General features: G+C 43.0%; 1 protein-coding gene across 2 annotated transcripts in view; it reads left to right on the plus strand.

The window, feature by feature from the left end:
- Nucleotides 1-917: 917 nt before the first annotated feature.
- Nucleotides 918-23763, plus strand: part of LOC139106426 (serine/threonine-protein kinase MARK2) — a 53536-nt gene continuing 30690 nt past the window's right edge. Inside the window, exons 1-2 of one of the 2 annotated variants that reach the window (XM_070663196.1) lie at nt 918-1039; nt 7340-8972. In XM_070663196.1, coding sequence (XP_070519297.1) covers nt 8592-8972 — 381 coding nt within the window. In that variant the 5' untranslated portion in view covers nt 918-1039; nt 7340-8591. Of the gene's footprint in view, nt 1040-1452; nt 8973-23763 lie in introns of those variants that run through there. The other variant, XM_070663195.1, reaches the window with a different exon arrangement.

The following is a 23763-nucleotide window of genomic DNA, read 5'->3' on the forward strand; positions in this document are numbered from 1 at the left end:
TAAAATACATTGAGGGTGGGAGGGGGTTTCTTTTTTTATTTCGTGCCTGTTATTTTTGTCGTGCGTATGATTGCCATTGCGTTCTGCAGATGACCGACGGCAAATTGATGGGTTATCGCTACGCGTATGAGAGTCCTTTCATTCTCGATACGTAGGATAATTATCGTTATGACGACAGATAAAAAACGCTCGTACGAAAGATCGTTCAAACGAGAAACGACACAAATACACGTTCGCGTTTCCCATATACGCGATTGCGGCTTGAAACCGGTATAATATCGATGAGCTCTATTTTTGTATCTCTGTGAGAAAAAAAAAGTTGCGATAATTGGCACGGTAAGAGTAAAAAAAATACGAGAGTGACAAAAACTACATTTGCGATAAGAGCTAATTAAATATTAAAACACAAATATTGATATTTATTTGAAATCTCGTTGGCGTATTGCTCAATTTTTATTTCGAGCACTATTGCGACGTTATGCCATTATCGAGAGCGAACGCAGACTGTATTTTCACGCATCGAGATTTACGTATCGCGTATTTGTCGGTAAAAACTTCTCCCCTTTATCTTTCACGTCGCTCTCGCGTGGCTCTCTTCCAATAAAAATTCACCGTTTTATAGCGAAAATAAACCAGGGGTTGCGACACGCGAATATTCGTCGTATTTATTATTACTTCTTTTTTTTTCCGCTTCGAGGAAAAAATTGTGCGACATCGTGTATTGATTGATTACGCTCGTTGGAATTATCGGTTTAGACGGTATGTATCAATTTCACGCGTAAACGATTCGCGATCTCGCTGAAGCCCGATCGAAGAGGCTGGCGGCTGCATGCACGTGTGAGTGTAAGACGCACGCACGCACCCAGACACATGGTGCTGGACGAGCGAGAGACGGGCGGGCGGGTGGACGGGTGCAGCGCGTATCACGCTCACTGGCAAGATCCAGCAACGAAGAGAGCTCGCGTATCCCCGCTCGACACTCGACGCGCTCAGTTAGCACGAGACTCGCGATCGAGCAGCACGTTGATCCCGATTACCGGTGTGTACGTGGTGTCACGGCGCGATCGGGCTTTTTCTACTTCGATAGACGACACGGCGCGTCAACGCGAGACACGCCGTGGACCGACATTTCCGCGGCAGTCGCATACCTCCTTCTAACGGTATCGGTACACCCTTCGTCACCGTCAAACTTAGCGAACCCAAACGCGTATATCTCGCGACATCTCGCCCGACAGCGCGCACAGCACGGCGTTAATCGAGCGAAATGTCAAGGATGCGACTTCACCGTTCCCGCTTCGCGCGGAGCCGTACTTTTCCCTCCGACTATCCACATCCCCGATGATTAATTTCCGCATACTTCTCCTCCGCTTCGTCTCCGTTCCTATTCGACGCGCCGGCATGGCCGGCGCGAGGATGTAACGGGAGCGGAAACTCGCGATATATCGCCCCGTTTTTTTTCGCACGGAAAGTGAAAGGACGCTCGCAATCGCCCGCGATAAGGAAAAAAAATCAGTGAGCTTTATCTAGAAACGGTGCACTGTGAACGATTTTCTGCGCATCCGATGCTCCGCGCTCCGATAATACGGCTTGTTTGTTGCTCGTGCGTGTACGGGTATGCCGTAATCCGTGGTATATCTTGTTTTCGATAGCCGACGTGGCGAATAATATGTGTTGATCTCTCTGGAAAATTTACGCGCATGACGCGCGTATCCCCGGGGTGACGTCGCTGGTCACCGAGGGATAACACGTGCCGGCGTATTATTCCGTTGATATTAATACCACCGGTGTAAACATTGCTCCAACAATTGGCAAGCTCCGGTCTTAGACTGGACGGAGTGGCGGGGCCCCATCGTGGGCTCTCGGGCATTCGTTTTGCAAGTACAAAAGAGATTTAATGCCGCGGGCTTCAAGCTGACAATGAACAACGTCGTATTCGTCGAACGCAACTATTCATTCGACAAGCATCCACTTCCTCATTTAGGAAGTCAACTCAGAAAAGGAAAATGAGGCATAGGAATTTTATGCTCGGGCTAATTACGTATCGTAAGTGAAACCGGATTCAAGACGCTCTCATGACGAACGTGTTATATAAATATGAATACGACTCGCGCGATTGTTTGTCTAATGTGGAAAAAAAAAAAAAAAACATATAAATAGGTTTTCGAGAATGTCGAAGATATATCGATATATCAAGTTCAGACCTCGGAAAGTAATTTTAGGGAGTAGAATATATACGAAATAAATTCAATTTAAAAGAAAAAAAAAAGAGAGAGAAAGAGATAAATTGTACGAAAGTGGATATGCTTGCTCTTTTAAAATATCCTGCGCGGAACAGTAACTTCTTATTTCTCGTACGTGTTTCTGAAACAATAGCTTATTTAGAAAGACCTTCGCACGTTGTTTCATCAAGCTCTCGCGCGCGTCATAAAGACAATTGACTAGCCTCCTGCGATAGTATTGATCCATTCTCGCGTTCCATGCGGGTGTTTCGTTGCGAAAAAACCTAATTTCTGTCTTTCGTCGCGACGTGTGCACTTTTAGTTGTCGCTTCGACTCGTAATTTTTACACTAGTTGAAGCTGACTGCCAGAGGAGCGCAACGCCGGTTCGCCAAGACACGTGACACGCATAGGTGATGCATTGTGAGACAAGGCGATGCTTTTTAATTTGCACCTCGAGGGTGCAACAGGTCCATTCGGGGAACGGAAGGTTAGCACAACGTTGCGCGTACTACTAGGTGGGTGACTAAAGAGATCCATCGATCGATCTATCCAACAATCGGGATGCTTTTATGTGCACCGTCACGCCGCCTAGCTTCATTAACTCGCTCAATCGCCCATCAACGCAACCTATTTCTCTGCAAACAGCCGATGTCTTATTATAGCTGATGCACTTGTGGTAATTATACCATAAAATTGCATTGTTATTCCAGATAAGTTTTTTTTTTTTTTTTTTACCCGATAACGATTATTAGTTTTGTCTCAAGATCGAAACTATCACTTTTAGAAATTAATACTCGTCTTTAACTTTTCATGCTTATTTAACACTTAAAAGCTGGGAAATTTCAGCTAGTACAAAATATCATACACGTTAGATTTAATACATTGTACACTTTGGCCTGCTTTTAAATACAGCTCATCGGGACGTGTCAATGCCGCTGTACTTTTCCGATTTCCTCGCGGCTACATGTAAGAATAACGTTAACATGTTTACGTTAATAACATTAGGAAGTCGTGCGGTTTTCTGCATAAAACGCATTCGTGATCACTGCCGACTCGATTCGCGGCCGCATTTTTCTGGCGAAAAGTGCGTGTTCCGAGTACCGTTCGTCGTTCGAGATTTTTTACCATTTAGTAATGATATTAAAGCATATTGAATTGATAGATGTGGAAAAATAATAACATACAAGTGATAACTCATTCGGAAATTGTAGATTAGACTTGCATTACAAATTTTCTAAATTAATAATATTGCTCATCGCGTTTACGAAGGCTTCATCGTCGTGTCGAGCTACACTCTCAAATTTTATTTCCGTTTTTTTTATATTTTTTTTCCCCCGTTTATATATGTATGTATATATGCGATCTCAATTTGTTGACCTCGATGCAACTTGCATTTCGCATTGATGTTCTCTGCGATCTACACGAGTGCACAAGACTCCTGTTATACGGTGGGTGGTGACGGTGTGATGTTTCGCGGTTGACTCAACACGCCCATTGCATTAACACGCAATTCTATCAGTTGCTAGACGGTGAATGCGATCCACTGCAATTCTTGAAAGAACAAACGCTTGCGATAACTGTATAACTCTGTACCTAACAGAGCTTTTAACTTTTTATTTTTTTACATCTCGCGAGAAACGTGCATACATTCCCTCCCCTCGTACATTTACACATGCAAAGCTGAAATTAAAAAAACGTACAATTTATTAATAATAATTTTAAGAACTCGTGCGAAGGCACGTCGTGGGAAACTATCGCGTGACATCAAAAAAAAATTTTTATTACTTTCTTTTCGTTATTATCTGCACTTGATTACGTTATTCTATCAAAGCTTATTCGCTGCCTCGATGGATCGCGCAGATGCGAATTCTTCCGCGCTTTACACGGAAAAAAAAAAAAAAAAGCAATATTGTGGAATTCACCTTCGCCCCGCCCTGCTAGGCCGCGTAGGCAGCGAAAGAGAGTGCATCGGACAACGGAGATATGCACTACCGAGCTCAAGGAGACCCGCTCACACGCACGCGCGTACGCACACATGCCGTCCTTTGCGACGTCGCCTGGAACATCTACGAGAACGCGTTGTAACTTCTTGTCAGTGAAAAACATTCTTTCCTTAAGCTTCGTCGTCTTGAACACATATAAACAAGCGAAATTTCCGCTTTTTCTTGTATATTCAATATACTTTAAACTCGGTTTCTTTTCTTTTCTTTTTTTTTTCTTTTTTTTTCCAAGTATGCGTCGTGGATTTTTATAAGAGAGCTTATAAATTTTATAAAGCTAAACTTTTATTTATATTAATGATTATTTTAATCGTAATTGTACACATCACTAAAACGTAAAAAAATTTAGGGTAGTATTTCTCTTAGTTTTTGGTTGAATTTTATTATAATTATATCGCGTCGATAAAATATAAAACTGCAATGTTACTTCGTAGATTTATTCGCGTCGACGTAATATAAACTGCAGCCACGAATCGCGTGTGGAGTTCGCCGTTTCTAATTCGAACGTTTAGAGAAATCGTCAGTTGTTCGTGTTTACACAAAAAAAATATCGGTCTTGTCATGTCTTTCTATCGCAACGAATGATTCATGTTACGCGCTTAGGAATGCCGACCTCTTATGACTGCGCCCGAAGGAGAAGCTCGCTATTCGTTATTCATGACATGCCCGGATATCCGTTGTAATTCCGTCCGCACTATCCATCGACGAAGCGAAATTGTTCTGTTATCGAAAAATATTTATTTATAACTTTCAAATCTAGGTAACATGTAATTTAATTAAAAATGTTTTTAACAATTTGTTGCGACCAAACATTTTTCCATCGCACGCCGGAACGATAGCCTCGTTGAAAAACTTTACGAAACTTTCTGGTGTATATTTTACCTTGACCTTGCGAGCTTTTACATTAAACAGCGTTTTGTGCTTGATTACGATTGATTGTAGGTGATTAATTTAATTAAGTTGAATGTAAAGGGATGCGGGCGGGCTCGTCTTTTTCTTTTGAGATAATAGCTATTGTAGACTCGAATGAACTAACGTTATTGAAGAGCCTCTCATGTAATTTTCTATTTCTCTCTCTCTCTCTTTCTCTCTTTCTTCATCGTAAAGTGCACTTTCCACAGATCACGCGAGGTTACATAATTTTCGATTAGATGCCTCAATGTCTGATAGAAAAACGACCGCGCCAAGCCGAGGATCGATGATTGCTGGAACGTTTTAACGATATTGCGAATCCATGAATATTAATCTTCGCGATTTTCTTTCGCAATTTCGCGGGCGAACGCTCGAGCCGGCGAATTCAGTCCGCTTCGGCGCAACTTGGCGTAACAACGGTATCGCCTCGATAGACCATTAAATCATTTCGATGACCGTAATATCGACGTTGTCCAGTACGTAGTCCATTCTGCATCTAGCGAGCGTTACGAGCGGAGAGCGAGTGCGTAACCTTCGGACGTTCACGGGCGTGCCGGAAATAATAATGAGATCACGTCGTGTCTGCATTACTTGCATTTCTTACTTCGGATTGGAATCATTTACAGTGCCTTGCTTTAACGCTACGTGGAGATAGGTACCGCCGTAAAGACACGTCGCAGGACGTTTGTTGAAATGATTTTAATTTATCTCTGTTTAAAGAGCGCGAAATTCTGAACATCACTATATTATTTCTATGCGGAATATACGTATCTCTCGATATTCCGTTTCACAATAATCAACTCGAAGATTCCTTACTCGCTCTATATTTTTCGCGTAATTATTTTTAACAACGTGGAATAAAATTTAACGATCAAAATTACGTGAGGTTTTTATTAATTTTTGCAACACTTTTCACGTTCGCGGCCCAAGATGGTTTTCGCCGAGACGCTAAATTCGCTTTAGAACTCTAATTAGGGCTTGTGCGGAAAGTAGGTTTTGAATTCAGTCGGTACGGTTTAAAGAGTTTCCCTTCGCATGTTTCGTAGGCACATGAGCGAACGTTATCACGCCTCCTACGTGTGGAGCAAAGTGCACTAATTATTTCGCTTGTAGAAGTATCGCGCATTCTGCAAAGGCATCGTTACGTATTGCTTTAATAAAGATGTAATATAACGGCGCGTGCGTTATTCGCGACTGGATTTTCGGGCGGCGTGAATTAACATTTCAAAAGATGTTCTCGTACGAACAGATTCGGAAATAGAGATAGCTTCGCGCGGCTTTCGCTGTGATTTCCCGGAAAGGTTCATCGAGGACAGTGACCCTTGGTTAATTGCATCGGTGTGATGTTTCTCATCCATTCTCTATGCAACGAATTTTTTAGACTCGACATTAGAATAGGAAACTGATAAATGTGATAAGTGCATTCGTGATTCATACTCGAGTCTCGCGAAGCAAGAATTTTTTTTTTTTTTTTGGGTCAACCTTTTAATTTAACTCATTAAAAATTCTTATTTTTTTTTTAATATTTACAATTATAGAATTATTTTTAGATAATTCCGATGACGACCTCGTAATAAAATTAATAAAAAGAAGGCGCTCTCTTTCTCTCTTGAATTATTCTAGATTCTTTCACGATTTCTTTTTAAACGTCACAGTGCACAATCGTCTGCGAGATTTATTTTAACATTTTACCTTTCGAATCAACTTTCAATGTAGACGAAATTCCGCTCTCGGAAGAAGCTTGCTAATTATCTCAAAAATTAAGTCGCATTCGCCGTAAGTCGTTTAAATATTTGAGAATCGCAATAAAATGAAATTCACGTCACCCATCTGCCGCGAACGTCAACCTCGGCGGTACACCTGCGAGCGGCACGCCATTCGCGTCTATTCATCGTCGGTGCGAATTTGCGTAAACAAGTGGCGTGACGTTCGAAGCGACACCAATAGCGAAACATCGTCCGCAAATCTAATTAATTACCGGCGTTCTGCGTCGCGCTCGAAGGAGGAAACCGTACGTTTCGTTGTCGCGCCGCTACCGTGATTGCGACCGCGTCGTCGATCGAAGTAGCTCTCGCATCCTCTCGCTCGCAGCGTTACGATATCCGTGGCGGGGTCGATTTGCCCGAGACGCCGCGAGGATGTCGTATCGACCGAGATAACGTGAGAACTCGGGACGTTTGTCGAACTTCTGGATTCGTTTCCGCAGATAACGAAGTGCAAAGGTCGAGGAGAAGTGATCGTTGAATTTCGATGAAGACACGACGGAATGTTGGTGCGCGAAGAGCATTACTGTGCGATCGCCGCCGTGTTGTAAACTGGTTTTGAGAAGTGTCGGCACAATACGCGTAACCGCTACAATCCGCAAGGTCGCGATTAAACAAGTGGCAATTTCGCCACGCGACTGGAAAGTTTGGCTTTCCGGCTTGGACGCGGAACTCCCCGCCAGATGATTGCAACGGCAAACGAGTTGAACGACCAGGGAACCGAACGGGAAATTAAAAGGACGCATTAACGAGGGAAAAAAAGAGGACGCGTTCTGGAGAAAAGTGACCAAGACATCATTTCCTTGAAAAACCGCCGATGAAATCGAAGATTGATAAATTGATTTTAATCGATTAACCATGACTCGGTAGGAACGAACTGTACCGCTTTCTCCTTTCGAAACGTGCGGATTTTGCGTGGTCAGAAAGTGACTTAAGCGCGTGGAACGTGCAGAATTATCGGACGGTCCGCAACGGTGCTCGACATCCTGTCGCTTAAGAAATAAAAGCTACCGAGATCTTGCAGTAAGTGTTACAGGAGAAGCAGAGAACCGCGAGGAGTTCGTGAAAGGTACGAAAGATCGAAGGAACTTTCTCTCACCGTGGTAACAAAGATACTTAAAACTTCGCGATCGGAACGCGTTCTGATTCACAATACGATTTTAGCTTTCCGAGAAGGCACCTCGAAGCCGTATTACGCGCAGCGGTAGCCGAACGGAACGGTTACGACGAAAGCAAAACAGAATCATCGCCAAAAGATATTACGGCGAACGTTGCATCATTTATAAGGATAAAATTATTGAAAATAAAAAAACAACAAAATTTTTTTTTTTTTTAAACCAAAGTATAAAATATATTTTCTCAAAAACAAAAAAAAATATTAAAATTGCACGAGAAATTTAGCACGGTGAAACCAGCATAAGTACAATCTCTGTCGTCTCGTTTCGCATATGTAGAGGAGAGAAATTCCTTCTCACGGAAGAGGAACGTGTTCTTTATCAAATCGCATCTGGGGATCGGAATTCTGGTGCATAATATCGAACGAGAAGCCCGTTCACGGCGGAACATTCCGTTTCGTGACAGAAGGGAACGCGCCTCGGCCGATTGGAGACCGGTAGAAGCGGCCTTCGTTGTCGTCGCTCGTTCGGCCGGCCGTGCGGCGAAAAACCCAGCAGGATTGCTCCGCACGTGGACACGATGTACGTGATGGAAACGGGCGGCCACAAAGTGGCACCCGTGGCCGCGTCGACGCGAGTCAAGAAGGTGATCGATTACAACAAGACGATGAACCAGCACCACCACCATCATCGACATCACGAGGGTGGCGGTGGTGAACGCGGGGGTGGCGGCGGGACTCACATCGCTGCGACGGTGAAGAACACGGTGCGCCGGCTGTTGCGTCGCACCAAGAGCCATCGCGACACACCCTCGACGAACGCCTCGACGATGACATCCGCCGTCGCCAACGGGCATCCCATTGTTCCGCCGTCCACACGCGTATCCAGGAACGACTACGACGTGCCTCCTCCGATAAACGTCAACATTAAACGCTACTCCAGGCCGCGCGTGAGACTTCAGGTAAGAAAACACCGCTGAGAGCTACCATGCTTCCACCCTCGTCGCGAACATTTCTCGACGTCCGCCGCCGCGACCTTTTCGCGCGAGGTGCCAATGTCGTTTCTTACTTTATGATTGAGTTTATTGCGGGAACTTATTAAAAATTTATGTGATACATGTAAATCATGGTCCCCGACACTCTGTATATTTTTTGCGTGAGCTCGGAATCCGCTGAAAATACTCTGAAACCAGTTTGCCATCTGCGGATAGCATGATGACTCGGGAGGGAAAGAGGAAAAAAAAAAATCTGCGCGCTCGCACGAGCGAAGTTGGATAAAAGTGGCGATGGTATCGGTCGGTTTATTTATTTGCGGCAGGTGCATGGTGAATCCGCCATGTAGAGAGTAAGGTGCGTTAGGTCTTGCATCGAGTTTCAATCGACTATCGAGCTTAATATTAATTAGGAGTTAAAAATGATCAATAATACTTGCTTCAAAAAATTACGATCTCTCGTTTCTCGTGAAAACCATATAGTAAATACTTAATTATCACAAGCATTTTTAATAAAATGCCAAAATTTATTCTCGCACGAACAAAAGGAAATTAATTTCCCAAACAATCCACATTGCAATTACTAATTATATATCACGTTTTAATTCCATAGAAATATTTCTTTTTCTATTCTCGGGCGGTAAATGTTTCTTCGTTTCGTTCGCAGAGCTGCATTCTTCGCAGATCGTTGTAGGGCGTTAAGGCTGCGGCGAGCACACCGGAAACCTTGCATTATCATTATTATTATTATCGTATCTCAGTCTCAAGGGACAATGTGCCGAGTACTTTCCAGTATTACGAAAGCTACAAGTCTCTCCGCCTTCGCGACGGACGAACGAAGCAAAACCTGTACGAAGTAATCGGAGCCCGAGCCGAGCGCCTTGTCAACCGCGTAACGTTGCGTTTTCGCTGTTGGTTTCCTTTCACCGTCGCTGCCTGTGTACGTGCACGCGGCACACAAATACAGTCGGCGTAGGTATGCGTAACGTGCACGCAAGCTGCAACGCACCTTCGCAGCCTGCACAGGTGCACGGGCCTATATCGGTCCGGTTGCGAAGGCGAAGACTGCAGTTTGCACCTGACTAGCTTATTTGTCAACGCGAGCGTCAGTCAAGGTTCGAATATTTTAAACGCCGTCGGTAGTGGTCACCAGGAAATCTCGCAAATCTCTTTACTACATTCAGCCTTTCGCTTTGATTTTAATTCAAATACGAGTCCTTTGTCTTATCGGTTACGCTCTTAGACCCACCGTGTTATATATCTATTGTAATCCTGTCCGAGTTGAACCGGCGCCGAGTCCCAACCCTCGGCTTCCTGCGGCGAACCCTCCCGCGTCGAGACCCCGCTATTTTCGGAATACGGAAAATACAGGGGTTCGTTATCAGACAGCCAGCTCTCTGTTTTCCTTTCATTTCGAACAAGTGTCGCGAGAGACGTGACTTGCACGCTGCACATTTAACGCATCGTCTATTTCTGAAAAGATAAAACTGAAGTTCCATCGCGGAAAAATAGATGTCTGTTGCTTCCCATTAGATTACTGGCTGTGGCGTTACGAGTTACCTTTATCAAAATCCGTAAAATATTTTTATGTTAACGAGGATAAAATAATAGGGAATAACGAGGATAATATTATTATCGTACAAATTAAACAGTCACCGATCGCGTAAAGAACTCGCGTATTTGCAAGAAAGAATGAACAAACACGTTTCAGACATCTTAAATTTAAAAAGAAAAGAATTAAATTTTTTAATTGCATGTTATTTTTCTCTCTCTCCGACGTTATTGACGATAATTTATTAACGTTTCAATGCAAAAACAAGCATCGCTGAAATCGGTCGACTTTTGTAGAAAGCTCGTTACGAGGGCATTCAAGTCTATGAATAAGAAAATGACTTTTGCTACGAGTTGGAAGGATTCTCGAGAAGCTGCGAATCTTTTTCTCATGGGAGCAGAGATACATTTTTCAGCTTCGGCCATTAAACTTGCATAACGATTTACCCGGGAAGTAATAAACGAAAGATTATCGCGATTCACGTCGTGCAGCATGTTCCCCCGATTTTAAAGTATAATGTGACAACATTATAAAAATGTATGAAATGATGAAAGCATGCATGTTTGGTCATAGGTGACATGAAATTTCTTTCACGTATCGGCTTACGTAATATTCGTGCCGGGGCTCGATTTCAGGCGACGACTAGCCGCTTGCGTTCCGTAAAAATGCGAGAGTACAAATTTGAACGTCGTGAATTATTTTTAGATCATATTCCCTAAGGCCTCTAATAATAATATCAGTCATTGAAGGTTATCGATCCAATAAACGAGAAGCGGTCGTAAAAATAACTTGCGTGTATCGATCGTGGGTGGACGTATTGACTTTACACATTATATGTGTGGCAAACTTTTATGCTTTCTCATTGCGTCGGGTGTTTGTATCGGTCGCAGGATTGTGAGAAGGCCCGATGTACCTTGCCGCAGGCGAACGCGTCGTATAGATTTACTTACACGTGACGTTCGTAATTCAAACCACTTTATTTGCTCGAGAGATTAGACTCTGACGAGCACGCTGCAGCGCGACGGTAATTAATTTCATAATGAAATCGTCATTTGTCGCCAGGCTTCCGCATATTAAATTTTTTTCACGAAGTGTTTCGATGCAATTTCAAAACAACATTCGCAATGTCGCGCGAACGATTACATTTTTATTTGCAGAATAATTCGAACGTAATTGCCTTATCATATCCACGAGCACGCACGCACTTCCCTCGCATAATGGAAAATACCACGCCCGTTAACGTTTACTTGTGCGCGTGATATGCGGCGAGGAGGATGATTAATCGATTGAAATTTCATATCGCATTTCTTATTGCGTCAGAACGGATTCCAAGTTTTGAGAAACGGCTGTCTGGCTTTACGACGATAACGATAATGTTGCCGGGGCAAGGTGTGTTATGTAACGCGAATAAATTCGCGTTTCTCGTTCAATGAAATCAGCTGAAGTGGCTGAAAATCCGTCGACTTATGCGCGAAAAGTACTCGGCGGAAAATCAGGATCGGGTCAGTCACGGCGTACCGAGGCGGAACAATCTGCAACACGTGTGTGGTCTGCATGAGCTCGGCACGCGGGCTTCGCGCGGTCGAAAATAGATTGAAATTGGTGCACGCGTGACCTCGCGGCGTGTGAAGCAGTCGATTCGTATTTACAACCGATAAATCCGTAGCTGCACCGTATGCGCTAGCACGCTCACAGGTCTTTTCGTTTTGAAGATTTAACCGAAGTGTATCGTCGCGCCCGGAGCCGCCTGCTCGCGCAACGAGCGGCAAGATTTATCACGTCGACACAGCCGAACATCGAAGACGTCCGTGTGCAAAGCAGACTCTTGCGAAATCTTTTAAACGTCGATTGATTACGACGATCGTGACTTTGCCGAAATTCGTCTCTCTGAAAAAAACGCAAATCATTTCTTTCCGCGTAATGTTATTAACGATCTTAGCATTCTTTTTCCGCTATTAAACATTTCTGTCACGTCACATATGTTTTAAGGTATATTCAACTAGCTGTGTCAATTCGCGCGAGAGAGAAATAACGCACGGAATGGTTAGCGTTTTTCGGCCGGCTAAGCGCGAGACGAAGCTTTCGATGTTGAGAACATCTGATTTCGCGAAGTTGTAAACTATTTTTGGTTCAATCCGCAACGGTTCGCCACGTATCGTCACGCGGGTTTGCAAAGCTATAAACGCAGATAAAAGCATCTCGATATTTGCGTAGCAAACGCATTGCGCGATGCATCGTTAAGTAGCTGCCGGGGCGATGTCTGAATGGAAATTTTTTATTCGCCGACGCCGATTATGCGCTGCAGTCTGTCTGCATAATTAATCCCTACATGCGAAAAAAAAAGAAAAAAAAAATACACGAACGCATACGCGAATGTTTAGTAAAGTATTCCCTTCTTAAGCTTTTTTTTAACCCTCTCAAATAAATTCTGGGCGTAGCATTTAATTGTATTATTAATTAACTCAAAACGGTGCGTTTTCACTTAAAAAACTTTAGATCGTAACCAAGCGCTGTAGCAGAAATATTATTTTATTATTGTACCACACTACGAGCTTCTATATATATTTCCTGCAAAAAGCCTAATCAAGTTTTCCATTTTCTAAAGCGTAATATTACTCGCCGTTCCGTTTAAAGCAGAAGCCTCGGAAAAGTTTGGGAGATGTTAAAACCGGGGCGTTCTTAAAAAAGACTACGCTCGAAATAAAGATAGCATCGCACTTCTTTTCAATACCACACATATTCTCGTGTATTTTATTAACATCTCCGCCACCGAATATATCGTGTTATTTTTCTCTTTGCGTGCGTATCAAGTGGATATTTAAAAGCACGGATGCCGTTCTCGATCCGGCTGATAGTCCGGAAACAATTTACATTGCGCTTATTAGCTAAATGTTCTAACTCGACGTTAATTACACCGTTTACGTAGCATCTGCCTGCATCGACGGATAATTGTTTCGTTGGTGATGCGATGACAATTAGTGTACCGGAATGGCCATTGAGCCCAGAAGCCGCGGCTGCAACGAGAATAATTGTGTCGCCTAATAAGTATTCTTGTATTTCTTCAAGAAAGATATTTTATCTTCGCTTCTTTGCTATTACGTTACGTGCAGAGAAGAAGTTAAGTTAAATCGAACCTTTCGCAATCGAACAATTTTCAAAATCCTTGCTAAGACGCTTTATGACATTTATTTTACGATTATAATACAAAAATCGATGAAATCGGCTTTTCGTTAGATGAAATCGAAGTATAAATCACGGAATCTCGTTTCAAGAAAACGACTTCGGGACCTCGAAAGCGAGCGGTTTTAGCTGGAATATAGGTCGAAATTTATGTTGAGCTATACACAAACAATTTAATGTGATAAATACATTTATGAGTTGTAGCGATTATACATCTTCTCGGGTAATGAAAGTTTTGAGTTTCACGCTCTTATTGCGTGAACCTAACTCTTCAATTAAACCAACACGATTCTAATTCGTGCGTCTACGTATGCAAGTCGGAACGTGTGAGGCGCGGAGGTACCACGTGCATGCAAATATGTTGTGCGTGACTCTTCTTCGGACTCGTTAAAAAAAAAAAAAAAAATGAGAGATCGTTCTATGTAGCACACAACGCGCTCGAGAGATCCTTTTAGCGCTCTCGGGGCTTTTCTGCCGTTCATTATTAACAATGCCAACGCTAATCGTGTCTAACGTGTGGGAAAGCTGCATCCTCTGCGCGTGGGTCGAAACCGCGCCTTCGCGTGAAATTTTCTCGCTTCAAGAAGTCAGCCTCTAATAAGCGCGGCTATAAGAGTCGACGGATAATCCAAAGAGTCTTTGGGGATAACAACTTCTTTCACGTCGCAAAGACGTTCTCGTCGCGATATCGATCGCTACACTATTTCCAGTCTTTGTAACAAACGAGCCGATAATAGCGCACGGATACTTCGTCCCCATTAGACAGTTTTATCGAAAATGAGAATTCGTAAAAACACTTTAATATTTACTGTCCCTTCTCGTAACGTTTTGGGGAGGCTCTAATTTTGAAATTAGATTACGAGAGACTGACAATATCGTATCAAAAGTTAACTAGATGCCACTTATATTTATAGAAAAAGCAGTTTTGCTGAAGCGAAAATTGACGAAGCGAGAACCTCGAAGTTGTCGGTTAATGCGCTTTCGAAGCTCCCCGGGTCTTCGCGATGCCTGCTAATGAGATACAATAACGAGAGTATAAAATTCGATTACGTTCCTTTGCACTTTCTATCTTTCGCGTCCGCGTGGTTTTGCGAGAGAAAAAAAAAAGGTAGATGCATTTACCGTCGCTTATATAATTCTGTGATATGGGGAATTTTTTCAAGCGATACGAGGAACTTTCGCGTAAAATTCACAATAAATAAGTCTCTTATCGGGAATATCTGCGCGAGTGTAATTTTCCTCGCGTGAAATAAAGAAAGTAACAACAAGAAAGTATCTCGCGGGAAACTTTGAGTTTGCTGCACGTCGTTTCTTTTGTATTTCATTCATCGTCTGGTGCTCTCGAAAAGACAAAAGTCTATTGTTTGCAAATGCTTTGCAAGCGCTTGCATTACGCCTGAAAATTTGCGGGCGAGCTACTGTCGTGAATATTTTCGTCTTCCACGGTGTAAAATGTGGCTCTTTGTATTTTCACATGTCAGTATCAATTGAAATTAAACTTTTAATTAAACATGTAAACCGATTAATTGATATTGAATTACGTAACGAGATCAGTGGTTGAACGTATTACTCAGTATAATTACTTACAGTATCAGTCAAAAATATTATATCACATCTAACAATACTGCTAAAATATCGAAAAATATTGCTCAAAAATGTTTATTAAAGATTAGATCTAAGCATTTGTCGAAAAAAGAATTTAATTATTCAATTATTATTAAAAAAAAAAAAAGAACTTAACAGTCTAACGAATTAATCGGAAGGTTTTAATAAAAAATTTTATATTCTCGTTTAATTCTCAATTTTAATTTATTTTCTAATATTTGTATGCTTATTTTTACACCGTTTTTATTCATCTAAAAGTTTCGACATCGACGTATCGTTAGTATATTTCTATTCAGGGCAACGTCCAGAGATTATCTCTTTTTTTCTCTTTTTTTTTCTTTTTTTTTTGCTTTTCTTGTGATTCACTCGACGATACAGAATCGAAACCCGACCTCAGATGGAGATAATCGTGCCGCGTGAAACCCTTTGGATGCACCGAGACGTAAAACTCGTTTGCGGAGCGTGAACGGAAGTCAGAAAGGCGGCAGCACTGACCGAAGATCTCACGCAATCTTTTCCTATCGTCAGCTGTATCATAAAATAATCGTTCCCACGTTTCGCGAGATGGCTGATTCTAAACAATATGCATTACCGTACAATTTCGCGATGTTTCGGCTTGTTAACGAAAAAGGTTCACTTTTCGAAAGATTTAATTCCGATCGTTGCAGAAACAATTTCTCTCTTTATGATATTTTACAAAGATATCTAGAATAATGTTACAAAATTATTAGGACGTTGAATAAAATTCAATGTTAACGAGAGAAACGCAATAATTTTATAAACTACGCCCGTTGATTAAAAATAACTTTTAATTCGTTCCACAAGTGCTTTTGAAGCGAACAACTCGAGTCTAGAATCAGTTTATACCTGCGTACTATTCGACGCGGTTGCTTGGCCACTTGTGGCGTATGGTCCCTAGATTCCCCTCGGTTCTACAGACTGATCCCGGAGATTGCAGAAATGAGAGAGGTCCGTCGGTGTTAACGCTTCGCCTGCAATTTGCTGAGCGAGTCATTATTGAAGGGATCAAGTTTAACTTATTGTTAGTGGCGAAAATAAATTTGCGTGCGAATATCTCGCGCCGGTGTGTGCGTAGATATACCTGTATCTAAACTTCCATTTGTATCTTATCTCTTTCTTATCTTATTTACACTTTTATACCTTTTTTTTTCTTTTTTTTTTCTATCTCAACCGCACGTGTACGGTTTTCTCGCAGACGCAACAGCCACGTCTTCAAAATATTTCGCCGAAGGATATAATTATTCGAGAGAAAATTGTACCGGCTTTTCTTCTCCTTTCCGCGTCTTTTGAGGCGCGGTATCAACGGTTAAAAAAAAAAAAAAAGAAAAAGAAAAAATACGAACTTTGCGCTCCAATTGTTTCGACCTTAGTTACACTGGCCGATAAAAATGTCCGCAAAAAGTAAAGCGCTCGCTGGGAATTCTCTATTTGCCAACGACGAGTGACACGAACAGTTACCTACAAACCGGGGAAAGTATTTAACGTGGATTAAAATTTGCAATACGAAGCGTTAGCGAATAAAAAGTAAATCTTTTCAAATCAAATACTTCATTAGTAATAAAACTGTCTCTGTTGTTTGTATTTTAAAAGCACACACGTGCTTGGAGATGATAATAAGCAACCAATCGCAGAAGGTGACGAAAAATAAATCCCGCTTTAACGATTGTTTATATTGCACGGAGGATATCTCACCGACCTCTGCGTTTTGAATCCTCGTCGAGACGAGAGGAATGCACTCCGAGAGAGCTAATCAGCACGCATACCACGGGTGGTCCACCGCGGCGGAAAGGGCAATAAAAAGCTGGGATAACCGATAATTCTTGTAACCGTACGCTTCCGCTCTCTATCTTTTCAACAGCTGAGCGAACCGAGTTCGCTGGCTGCCGTAAATCTTATTACGCGTTTATCCGCGAAACTGTCGGCCCGCAGGAAGAGACGCGACGCGGCTGATTCCGTTCGGCTGAAATTAGGTCCTTGATTTCATATACATGAGACAACGATGGTATGCTTGACGTTAATCGATCGCCTCGCCGTGTTGTGACGAGAAATTCGCGCCGGCAAACATTAGATAACTGAGTCTAGCAATTAAAGTTTGTTCGCGACACTTTATCAGGCAGATATTCCTTTTTGTCGCTTTAACGTGCATTCGTGCTTCGTTCGGTGCTATTATCATGAATAAATTTACGCGCTGGAATTTTCTTTTTTTTTTTTTTTTTTTTATATCTCGACAAAGGTGGACTTTTCAAATATTCAGGCCATTTTTTTACGAGCTCGCCTCCTCTCGGTTTAATTCCAATCTGTATTACGTGTTAAGTGTCCTAGGATTCCTATTTCCAAGAGTAATCGCGTAATTTCCTTTGTGCAGATATTTAGAAATAATCTCTCGGAATCGAAGGGCCATTAAGATCGGCCGATAATGCGGCGGAGCGACGATTGAACCGCGCGAGGTAACGCGAAACGGGCATCGTTTTGCAATTATCCTTTTACCTTGCCCGTGCATTTGCCAGGATCAGCGATTCGTTCCGCGATCAGCACCCGTTCCAATCGATCGATCCCGGTGGAGAACACGAAGGTCGCGATCGCGCGCCGTAGTTGTCTGGATAACGCGGGGCGAGTTTCTAGTTCCTGCCCGATCGGTCTTCCGCCAGACACCGGACCCGAGACGAATAACGGTCGATCGTGCACGAATTAAAGCGCTCAGCCGCCGAGCGAATTTCAATCACGAGATCATTATCCACGCTTCTCCGCTTCGACTTTTCAATTCTCCGGCGAGGTATTTGACGCGTCTTTTTTTTTTTGCAACTGGCGTTCGTGCGATCATGAGCTTCGAATCGGACCGGAAAAATTGAATTCTCGCGAAGATAAGATTCCAAGATAAAAAAAAAAAATTCAAGAAAGATAATGCGTAAAAGTTTTCGGTGTAAAATAATTTTATACTTATAGTACGCGTTGATAAACTCGGTCGTCGTGGATGCAGTAAACGACACTGCACTTTGGCGCTGCGAGCGCCGAGCGGCCGGTACGCGCGCTGCGCGCACCGGCTGGTCGGCTCATGAGTCACGAACGCCGGCTGCGAGCTCGCTTTCGCCGGTCGCGTCACCGTCGTCGGGGACGGTATCAGTCCGGTTGCCGTCATCCGCGCGGGCTCTCCTCGCTCGAAGCCAGCTCCCGCTTCTCGTGCTCGCTCGACCGGACACACGGGGTACGTAACGACGCTCGCGCGCGCGGCGAGAGAACCAGCAACTCCACTTCGCCGAGCCGAGCCGAGCGGAGTCGAGCGGAGTCGAGCGAGAAGGAGAGCGCGCGCGCGCGCGAGCGCGTGCACGCATGCATCTCAGTGACGCGACGCCTCGCGTGTGCGTCACTGTGTGTCACGAGTGCGTGCACCGTGCTCCGCGCGAGAGAGCAGGTTTTTTTCCTCTCCTTTCCGGTGGCCACGGTTTTCGACACGCCACGCCGCGCGCCGAGCTTCAGACCGCGGAGATCGGCGATCACGCCCGAGCTCTTTATCAGCGGGAGACGATAATGCGCGGCCCGCTCCGCCGCCGAGGCTCTCGAACGAAGGAGTATCGGAAAAGTGTAGCCGCGCTCGGGAGTGCTTCGTAAAAATAGCGCGCCGATACGCGGCTCCTTCGCGCAGGAAGTCTCGCTTGCCTCTTCCCACGGTGGTGATCGCGCCGGGCTGTGATAACAGTGATAACGGAGGTGATTTCATTAATCGAGTGATCCCGGTCGATTGCGGGGCAAGGTGAATTAGACGTACGCGGTGGCACGGGCTTGGGGAACCTACACCACTCACCACACACTCCTCCTCGGTCTCCTAGTAACACGTAAAATCGTCGACCATTTTTAACCTCCATTCGGTCGAATTATCAAATTTATCGTCGAGTATCAAATATTTGACGGCAAAATAGATTTTGAGGTGAGTCCAACTGGCCGCTTAGCTCGGAAAGAGATGAAATTAGCGAGCGACTCTCGCTAATGCACCGAGCAAACGTGTCCTTAACAAGGTTAGGTTACGTGGCGAAACCGCTTCTCGCGTGTCGCCACGTCTCTTTCTCTCGAGCTAACGCGAAGAATAAACAAATTCCAACAGCGGCGTGCGCGATTTTGCGGCATTACGTCACGGGCGCTGCCATTTATTTGCGTAAACTCCGATCCGCGCATCCGCGACGCGAGGCACAAAGCCAGCGAGCGACTATTTATCGTTGGTAACGCCAATGATAATTACGCACCGTTCGCAAGGAGATTCACAGTTGCGTGGCGAGCTTGGCGAGCATGTATTTCATTTCCTCGCTGCGGCTAGATCTACATTTCCGACTCGCAGAACGCCGAGTTTACTTCACGAAACAATTAACGTTATCTCATAGAAACGTCTCGCGTTCCTTCCCGTTTTTTTTTAATATCGGCCGACTCGACTTTATTCCCCGTTGCTCTCCTTCACCACCGGGAGGAACAAGGAGTGGAAAAGCGCGTTTTAATTTACACCTGTCTCGGCGTTTAAGATAGAAAACCGGATTCGCGGGAGCTCGCCGAAAACGTTCCGCGTTATTAGTTACCGTAACGACTTTAAGCCGTCTTACGGCCGGGATAAACTTTTTTTTTTTCTTTCTTTGTTTTTTTTTCTTGTCCTTTTTCTCAGCACCCGGGTTCCGTGGCGCCCGACGAGTAGCGAGCATGTTGAAACCGAACGAAAACCGGCGAGAAAGAATGGACAAGGCGGAAGCGCCGAGCCCGCGTGGATAAGAATTAACGGTTTATATAACCGGCGGTATATAATTCCACGGTTTGCGCCTTGCGAGCGTAATTAGCACGGGACCGTGTTCTTTACCCTTCGCGATATCACGCGCGCGTTTCGGGTCACTCGGATGGCTCTTCCTCTGGTCTGGCCGTGACTCGGCTCTTTGTCATCTTAACAATCCGCCTTCTTCTGCAAAGGATAACGTCCAATCTAGATTAATAGCTTCTCGGAAAATGACGCGAACTTATCGCGCAGAAAGAACGCATCAAAGCGGATAATGCCTTACGCAAGACTGAATTACGCGAAGAATTTGCAAGCCTAAGAAACGTAGGAGTTGGAACAGCTTCTGATTCACGATTTTAGTTTTATTAAACGTCCATAATTGGCACCATTTTGTGTTACTTCGGTAAAACGTGAAAGAAAGAAAGTTAACAGCTTGAAATTATTTTTTGTTAAATGTTCAATTTTATTTATCAAACGTTTTAAGGAAAATATTATAAGAGAGCAGTTTCATTACTTTTTTATATTTTTTTTATCGTGTGTATTGTTATATTGAATATAATCGAGCTCGATGAACGTATCAAAGTCTAAATTGGCCTATTACATTCGAGCGATCGGACACCAATCGCTTGTTGAAAATCGTCATCGGAAGACCATTCGAGGATCCCTCGTGTTAATTGAAAATTATACTTTTTAGCCGGTTACTTACGCGCATCTTTCGCAACGATTCATTACTCGAGCCTGCATTCTCTCACGTAAAAAGCACCTTTTATCATTTGTACTTAGCGAAGCGTCGCTATCGCCCGTTAATTCAACAATGTTCGCGTAATCATAACGATTATGTTTCTCCGGGAGGAGCAAAAAGCGGACCAGCTGCGGGCTGTCCTCTGAGCACAACTGGTATCGCCTAATGCTAATCACAGCTCTGTGTGCACAAACCAACAGTACACCACGTTGATTTCTTCGGCACCAAGTCCAACGTGTTTAACATAAATTATCGTCATAAATTCCTTCGCGGAATTCCATAAATTTGAATTGCAGATCTGGATCGACGTGAAGGATCAGACTTTTATTTCACATTTTTCGATAGAATGTATATTACCATGCTCGTTTCTCCCAGGAAATTTAAATTCCTGGAAGACAAGTTTTTTTTTGTCTTTATTTCTTGGTACTTGTGATGTAGGATATAGATATTTTTTTTTTTTTTTTACGTTGTAAATGCAACGCGAAAAAAAATACCCTGTTTGCTATTATGAGAAGCGTTGATCAAATGATAGTCTTTGATACAATCGAGCTTGAGAAAGGTTCAGTCGAAATAATGAGTTACTCAGCGGCGAAAGAACGGCACATAAGGTCTTGAGTTTATCGCGCTCGTGGACGATCCCGACATGTATCAATAGCAGGTTTAATTGTGGATTTGACGGGGAAAGTTTGATTAAACGGCCATTATTCTGACAAGATAACACACAATCAGCGTTTTCCGTGTTGGTAGCAAGCGCAGCGCGAAACAAAGGAAGCTTATTTCTCGCTCGCGAATTATTACAGAATATTACAATAGTCATTATTATTAAAGACTTTACAGACGTAGAAATTTTTAATTTGTTTCTTTTTTTATATTTTTATTTTATTTTATAAGAGTATTATTTTATTTCGTGTTACTGCTTTTATTTTAACACACAAAAGTTTTTTTTTTAGAACCTTATTGTTGCGTCACAATTACCTGCTTTTTTTTATTTTATTCACCTAGGCTTTTTTTTCTCGGTTGAGAAAAGCAAATCGAAATACTCAAAATGCCATTTACATTTGTTACGCTTGACAATGGGATTCTTATGACGGTCGCGTTGTGCATTAAAAAAAAAGCTGACAATTAAGCTCTGTATGTCTTTTCCAATCATTCTCTCTGCCATTGCTTAATGTACCGAATACACAAAAAGACATGAAGTAACCAACTGCAATACTTAACGTTTGCTACGATTTATACATATAAATTGGGAGACTTCGATGAAACAATTATTCTGTATAAGTTACATAATTTCTGCGGAAGGAGATCTGCTGCAATAAAAATGTTGGCAGCTTCGCGTTGCAGTCGCACGTCGCGGTTTTTCCTGTCTCAGTCCAAGTGACATTTTGATTATCGCGCGAAATGCAACGAGGTAGATTTTTCTTATCACTTCTTATCAACGCGTATATCCGATGGGACCGTTGCGAGAACTTGCTTTACGCGTCGGGTTTTGCTTACATAATTTTTTACAATTTAAATATATTCAGCAAAACTTGTAAATATTTAGAAAAAAGAAAAAAAAAGGAATTACATGCAGAAAAATAATAGAAGCTAGCTTTCTCGATTCTTTCATATCTTGTGAGTATTCTCGCGACACGCTCCTAGAATATTTAGTGATGTAATGTTACTTTAATGCATAACAAATTGTCTTCTAAAATGCAACTTCATACTTTTATATTTCTCTAACGATTCCACGGAATTGGCGTTTTTTTCGAGTGAATCACTTCATGTCAATTTGTCTGGTACCTGGTACCTTGGTGCGCCTGCTCTTCGATAATACTTTCCCGTGATTACCGGTATTTGTTACGTCGAACAAAAGACCTCGCGTCGGCTATCGCGCTAATTGTGAGTCGCGCATCGCAGCACACGTGCACGCAACTTAATTGTATTTTTTTTTATATATATTTTTTTATTGCTTTTATTTTGAACGAATGTGGATTTATCGATGCGGTATTTATCGGCATTACATTTCATTCAACTAAATTAAATGAAGACTAAACCTTTTAAATTGACAAACGCGAAAAACCGTTCGAATAAATAAATACGCGGAGATTACTGTTAAAAGGCTGGGATTTTCTTAACATTTGTCCAATTAAAAATACTAATTCGCTACGTTCTGTTATCGAAATATGACGCAAACAGGGAGGAGCTACCGATTTCGAAATAAAACTGTTATTAGATGAGCGTGGTTGCGTAATCTGTTACAATTAGAAGATTCTTCTCTTGCCCCGATGTTCCTCGTTAACGAGATCGTGGTGCTCGCTTAGGGATTGATGGCCGGCCATTCTTTTATCCGTATATTTAGCCTTCGTGGACGCTTTTAGAGCTCGTTTCCTCCGCCTTGGTGGCTTGGCGGCAGCGCGCTACCGGAAATAAAGACGTTCCATCCGGGTTCTCTAACATAACCGAGTGCCGCGCGACGACGATGGATACACCTTGTCGAGTGTTACGTCTCGCTCCATAAAGGATACTGCCGAGAGGCGGTGGTTATCGCGAAAGAACGTAGGTGTTTCGAGGAAGTGCATCCTTCGCGTGTGTAAATGGACAACGCGATTCTTCCCTGCTTTCAGCGCACATTTTTCTTTTTTTTTTTTTTTTATCTGGTAACAAAAGAACGATCACTCGGATGTCCCGCGTGTTATTTCGTTTAACCATCGCGTTCTTCTGAGAAAGTAATCCATTAATTTTTCTTCGCCTTTCTTTTCCTAGTATACATTATCTCGACGACGTACAGCAATGTAAAAATATTGCACGGCAAATCGTAGTGGGTCCGGCAGTCTATCTGAAACTTTAAAGAATCAGGTTGGAAATAATCCCTCTCGTTTCCCATCGAAGGTGAATCTCGTCGATAAATTTTTAATATGCGACGTCCACGTTTTCG

The sequence above is a fragment of the Cardiocondyla obscurior genome, linkage group LG11 (genome assembly GCF_019399895.1).
Source record: "Cardiocondyla obscurior isolate alpha-2009 linkage group LG11, Cobs3.1, whole genome shotgun sequence".
Lineage (NCBI taxonomy): Eukaryota > Metazoa > Arthropoda > Insecta > Hymenoptera > Formicidae > Cardiocondyla > Cardiocondyla obscurior.